The following is a 6,000-nucleotide window of genomic DNA, read 5'->3' as shown; positions in this document are numbered from 1 at the left end:
GGACTGCCATGTCACATTCAATGGCAAGACTAACGGTTTAAGGGTATTTGTGGTCCAAAATATAGACGGCAGGGCACATTCAATGGCAAGACTAACGGTTTAAGGGTATTTGTGGTCCAAAATATAGACGGCAGGGATATTTTTGGTACAAAAAACAAACGGAGGACATTTTTGAGCTATTTCAAATAGTTGAAAGGCATTTTTGGCCCTTTTCCGTAAAATAAACTTATGTCAAGAGAAGAGTTTTTTCAAAAGTATTTTTTTGTGAGAAGTAGTTTGTATTTTGCGAATTAATTTGAAAAACACTTTTGAGCAACAATTAGTGTTTGACTAAGTTTTTCAAAACTGTTTCTAAGTGTATTTTTCAGAAAAGTATTTTTGGGGAAGAAGTTATATTTTTTCTATTTCTCCAAAATTGTTTGTACCTCTACTCAATAACATTTTTTTTTATTCTAAAAGTTTAGCCAAACACTTCAACCTTGGAATGACCTTGGAAAAGCTTGGCCAAACCGGCTATTATTCTAGAATCCTCAGAGTTAAGTCAGGGGCTCATTACTATCTGTATGAAAGAAAAGATTTTAGATATAATGCAACTCCATTTCATTCCAAGAATTTGTGTTTGCTAAATTATTCATGAAATGCTCCTATTGGGATTATTGTCAAACATATCTGCAGCTATGAGCATATTTTTTTAAGGAATAAAATTTCAAGTGCACTTCCTGCTAAAATTTTAAGTGTTGTGATGCCTTGATTGAGGCACAATAAAGAAAAGGCACATTTATGTATTGACTATTGATCAAGAAGATGTCAAAATATGAACAGAAAATCTGAAAAGAAGGCTCAACTATTATTAAAACCACCGGAAAAAATAGAAGAAAAAAAAGATGACGCCTTCCACACTAACTTTGACGGGTACATCATATATAACATATAAAGGTCTCTTCCCACTTTCTACTGTCAGCTGTGTAAAGTTTATGTACATAGAAAAAACACGCTGACCAAGCAAAAATATGTTACATGGAAAGGATAAACACTGATCTCTACAATAGCTTCCCCAGTTCCATTTGGAGTACTTGAGGGATCTCAACATTCTCAGCTCTGGTACACATATGCCGCTGTAATTAAGCTTAATTGAATATACATCAGGCTGGAAGACCGACATTCATCTTCTAGAACTATGTACCACATGAGCTGAAGGAGACTATTGCTCAAGAATCACTTTAGGCTCTCTCCTGGAAACTGAGGGACCGAGAGAAGGCAACAGGATTAGCCTGCAACACCGGAGACGTAGTGGCAGGGTGATCCTTCTCACTGCTTTTCGGTTGAAAGCCCTTGAAAAGCCCTCCCCTACTAACAGAGTCGTAGCTGATCCCCAATGTTGACCATATAGAACTCTTTGCAGCTTCATCAGGATCATCAATCCGTAATGTTTTTGGGACTAAAACAGACCCCTCTGAGTTCTTTTGACCCTCAGGATTGTTTGGCCTAAGCAAGTCACCGTCCCTTGAATGCTTCCCTAAAGGAGAATTAGGAGAAGAGCCTGATCCGTTTTGGTTTGCTGTAGTGGGTGGTGGAGCCAACCAAGGAATACTCCATGGACCAGGCACATTGCAATTCCAATAAGGTGGAGGGCAGAATGGCATAGGAAACGCCGCAGGGTTCATGGCTGGGAAAGGAACAGCAGCATATGGGAAAGGCCAAGGTACTCCTGGGAGGCAAGGCACTGGAGATGGGAAGCCATTTATAGTTTGCATAACTGCCTCAGGAGGCCGATTTTTAATTCCTTCCGCCATTGAATTTGTGGAGACTGAAGACCCGCTAGAGCAGTCATCCCCATTTTCTCCGCCTATGTAAGATGGATTCTTGTGTTCTGGTTTGTAATAACCATTTCGGATCCCATTTGGTGTCTTCTTCTCAGCAAGATTCATAACAGATGCCATAGACTCACACAGTGGCGAGTCAGGACCGAAAGATAGGACAGTGCCATTGGGTTTTAACATTGGATGATGAAATCCATTCGGAGGATCAATTCTTGCAGCTTGAAGGGCTTCAGAGATCATGATGTGATGACAATGCGATGCAGAGTTCTTATTCTTGCGACGACCAGCTCCCACAGGCACATTCCTCATGGTACCCCCAGCAGTCCAATATCTCTGGCAGCTCTTGCAAAAATGGCGAGGCTGATTGACATTGTAATTGTTGTAGTAACAGAATTTCGTATCCATACTATTGCAACGGGGGCAAGGGAGAATTTTGTCTGGCTTTTTCAGAGTTTTCTGCTGGGAATCTGTTGCATCATTCTCAGTCTTGGAAGCTTTTACAGTGAGAGATTCATCATCAATAGGAGGAGTTTTAGGCTTGTTTTCTGATTCTGATGGAGACTTGGGATTTTCTGATTCTTTCATCACTTGATCTTGATCTTTCTCTTCTGACGTGTCTTCAGTGAGCTCTCCAGTTACTTGATCCTAAAATTGAAAACCAAAAGTTTATGAGTTGCCTGTAAGATTCCCGTGAGAGAACTACAGTCCATTATGTGGTCCAAAATTCAATCAGCACAATGGAAAGAATCTCATAGTCCTTGGCACTGAAAAATCAGAAAGCTTTTCCTACAGGATTCCCCTAATTGGCTAATAGGACAAAAGAAATAGAAGCTGATTCTTTCTCCAATTTCCTTAGTTACAACTACATCTAGTAAAGGCGGACATCACTGAAAATGATATTGAGCATAAATTAAACAGGTCATTTTAGAGATTTCTTGAGAGTGAGAGACGGGGGCCTGATTAGGCTACTGTTTTGGCAAAAGAATGACCAAAATTGTTAATGGCTAATATGAAAATTCGAAGCAAATGCTAAAAAATAGCACAACTACAAAATGCACATATGTAAAACCAAAACAATGGTGAAAAGAAGAAGATAGTTAACACAGAAAGCTGAAATTCTGAATGATACTAAATTGCTAATTAAAACGGAAGCTTACTAGCACAGTAACTATTGACCTCTCTATGCAAGGCAATAGTGATATCCAGAAGCAGAAACTACTACTACTCCACAACTTAATATGCACTCTAGCAGAACCAATACTGTTTCTCAAAAGAAAGGGTATGCGTGAACTGATAACTAAAAAAATATTAGCGGGCAAACGAACTTTCTGGAACTTAACAGCAAAGTAACAGAAAGTTCCGAAATAAACCAGACATATTCAGAAATTTGGAAACCAAGAGCTGCAAAAACAAAGTGTAGGAGGTATGAAATTTGGTTGTCCAGATTTCTCAATTTGACCAACAAAACATTAAAGGAAAATAATACAGTAGAGCAGTAGATTAAAGAGGGGTTAAAGAAAAAGAGCAATTGAAATTGAAGATGTGTTTTAAGATTCTAACACTTATAAACGGATTGAATTTGAGCAAATTATGCAAATAAACAGCAGATTATATCCATTTGAAAATCCCAGAAATCAATACCATAATATCAAAAACTAAAATTGCAAAACTGATTCCTTTAGCTATTATGGCAATCCTGGTCCTCTCAATTAAGTCGATAGGAATCAAATTAATGAATAATTCAAATAAATACCTTATCAGCCTTTTCATTTTCGTATTCACTTCCATCGTCTGATTCATCTGGACTGCTTGCTTCCTTATCTACTAAACATGGATCACGATCCCACCCACTACTAATTTCTTTAGCACCTGAAGGCTTTTCGACGCCGGAATCTTCGCCGGAGACGATGACCGATAATATCTTGCCGTTTTCAGGCAGGGCAATCTTCTTGCCAAATAGCTTGATCTCTGGGTCCTTCACTTCCCTCATTTTTCCAGAGAAAAAAAAAAAGGCAAAAACAAAGGATAAGCAGACTATGAAGAAGAAGAAGATTAATCTCTTCAAATAAAACTTTTCGTTTGGTCGCCGTGAAGTCACCGCCGGCGGCGGATGTCGTTTGAAAAGTGAAAGTATTTTTTTCTTTTTCTATATGTATTTGTTTTTCTTGAGATACAATATTAGAAGTAAGGGGATAGTTAAGGCCTCGTTGGCAAAGTTGAGGAGTATGATTTTGATCGCGCTTAATTTAAGCGACAGGATATTGGAATGTGGATGCCACGTCATCCACCCATTAATTTTCTCAGCCACAAATTTAATTGTGGCCCTTCATTTAGTGTATGTATGTATCTTCCTTGCTTTACCCTTTCTCTCTCTAGACTAGATTCAAGTTGCATAGAATTTTGGTGCACCCGTATCTATGGGTGAACCAAATGACTCATAGTATGTTCGACCAAATTTCTTTTTGACTAAAAGTTATTTTTAGTTAAAAGTATTTTATTCAAAATTTAGGTATTTGGTTAAGTTTTTAGAAAGAAAAAAATAATTTTGAATAGAAGCATAAGCAATTTTTGAGAATAAAAAAGTAATTTTTTCTCAAAAGTAATTTTTTAAAAATTATTTTTCAGAAAAATACACTTAGAAGAAGATTAAAAAGTAGCTTATTCCCAAATACTAATTACTTCTCAAAAATATTTTTTTTCAATTTAATCAACTAAATAAAAACTAATTCTCACAAAAAGTATTTTTTAAAAAAACTTTTCCAAAGTAAATTTATTTTAGAAACTTGAACAAACATACTATTACTCAAACCCCTTACTCTTAGTGACGTGGAGGATAGAACGACCTTGATGAAATCTTTACGGCTGAAATGCACTGAAGTGTAGTGGAGCCTAGCCAAAATAATTTGGAACTACTGGCCTTTATTGATATTTGTTGAATCAATCTATTAAATTGCGGAAAGTGCACTTTTTAAATTGCGTTGCTTAATTAGGATTGGTTCGAATAATTAGTTGAAATTTCTTTTTCAAAAGTACCTTTTCCTTTTTCTCTTTCATTTCTTCTCTTTTCCGAATATAAATCGGATGGACATGATCTTAAGATTCATTTCGCTCAACCACTTATCACTCAGTCAAACAATGAAGAACTAATAGTAGCATGTTATAAAATAAAAGTAACTTAGTAAAACATGAACAAGATATGTTGTTATGAAATAAAAGCAATTTAGTAAAATATGAATAAGAAATGGAGATAGAGAGAAAGAAGAGATTTTCTTCTTCAATTGTGTGTATTTTCCTCTCTATTACAAGGCCTTTATATAGGCATGAAAAGTGAAGAAAAATATATCATTAAATATGTCATTAAGCATAGAAATATGTCATTGAATATGTCATTAAGCATTTGAGAAGACCATGGAGGAAGAGTAGATATCCACTATAATTTGATTTTTCTTATAACACTCCTTCTTGGATGTCCATAGATAATGTGCCTCGTTAAAACCTTATTAGGAAAAAATTCTATGGCAAAAAAAATCCTAGTGAAGGAAAAAGAGTACACATATTTAGAAATACGCCTTTTTGGTTGCCTCGTTAAAAAACTTGCAAGGAAAACCCAGTGGAATAAAACCTTGTAAGGAAAAAAGAGTACAACGCGTATTAACTCCCCCTGATGAGAGTATCAATTCACATCCTTGAATCTTCGTATCCCAATCTTGTACACTAGTTTCTTGAAGGTTGACGTCGGTAGAGATTTGGTGAACAAATCAGCCATATTATCACTTGAACGGATCTGTTGCACATTGATATCACCATTCTTTTGAAGATCATGTGTGAAAAATAACTTTGGTGAAATGTGCTTTGTCATATCCCCTTTTATAATTCCTCCCTTCAACTGGGCTATGCATGCTGCATTGTCTTCATACAAAATTGTGGGTAGTTTGTCACACTTCAAACCACATTTGTCTCGAATAAGGTGTATTATGGACCTCAACCATACACATTCTCGGCTTGCTTCATGAATAGCAATTATCTCAGCATGATTAGATGAAGTAGCCACGATTGATTGCTTAGTCGATCGCCAAGATATGGCAGTGCCTCCATATGTAAACACATAGCCTGTTTGAGATCGAACCTTTTGTGGGTCATATAAATACCCAGCATCGGCATAACCAACAAGATCGGGACT

General features: G+C 36.5%; 1 protein-coding gene across 1 annotated transcript; it reads right to left on the bottom strand.

The window, feature by feature from the left end:
* Window positions 1-831: 831 nt before the first annotated feature.
* LOC107770525 (cyclic dof factor 1) lies at window positions 832-5,104 on the bottom strand. Its single transcript, XM_016589845.2, has 2 exons — window positions 3,574-5,104; window positions 832-2,465 (listed from the first exon to the last, which is right to left on the bottom strand). The coding sequence occupies exons 1-2, from the start codon at window positions 3,808-3,810 to the stop codon at window positions 1,221-1,223; spliced, it is 1,482 nt and encodes a 493-aa protein (XP_016445331.1). The 5' UTR covers window positions 3,811-5,104; the 3' UTR covers window positions 832-1,220.
* Window positions 5,105-6,000: the final 896 nt, after the last annotated feature.

Source organism: Nicotiana tabacum, chromosome 4 (genome assembly GCF_000715075.1).
Source record: "Nicotiana tabacum cultivar K326 chromosome 4, ASM71507v2, whole genome shotgun sequence".
Classification (NCBI taxonomy): Eukaryota; Viridiplantae; Streptophyta; class Magnoliopsida; order Solanales; family Solanaceae; genus Nicotiana; species Nicotiana tabacum.
The sequence above is the reverse complement of the archived record's forward strand: the minus strand, read 5'-3'. Positions and strand labels throughout refer to the sequence as shown.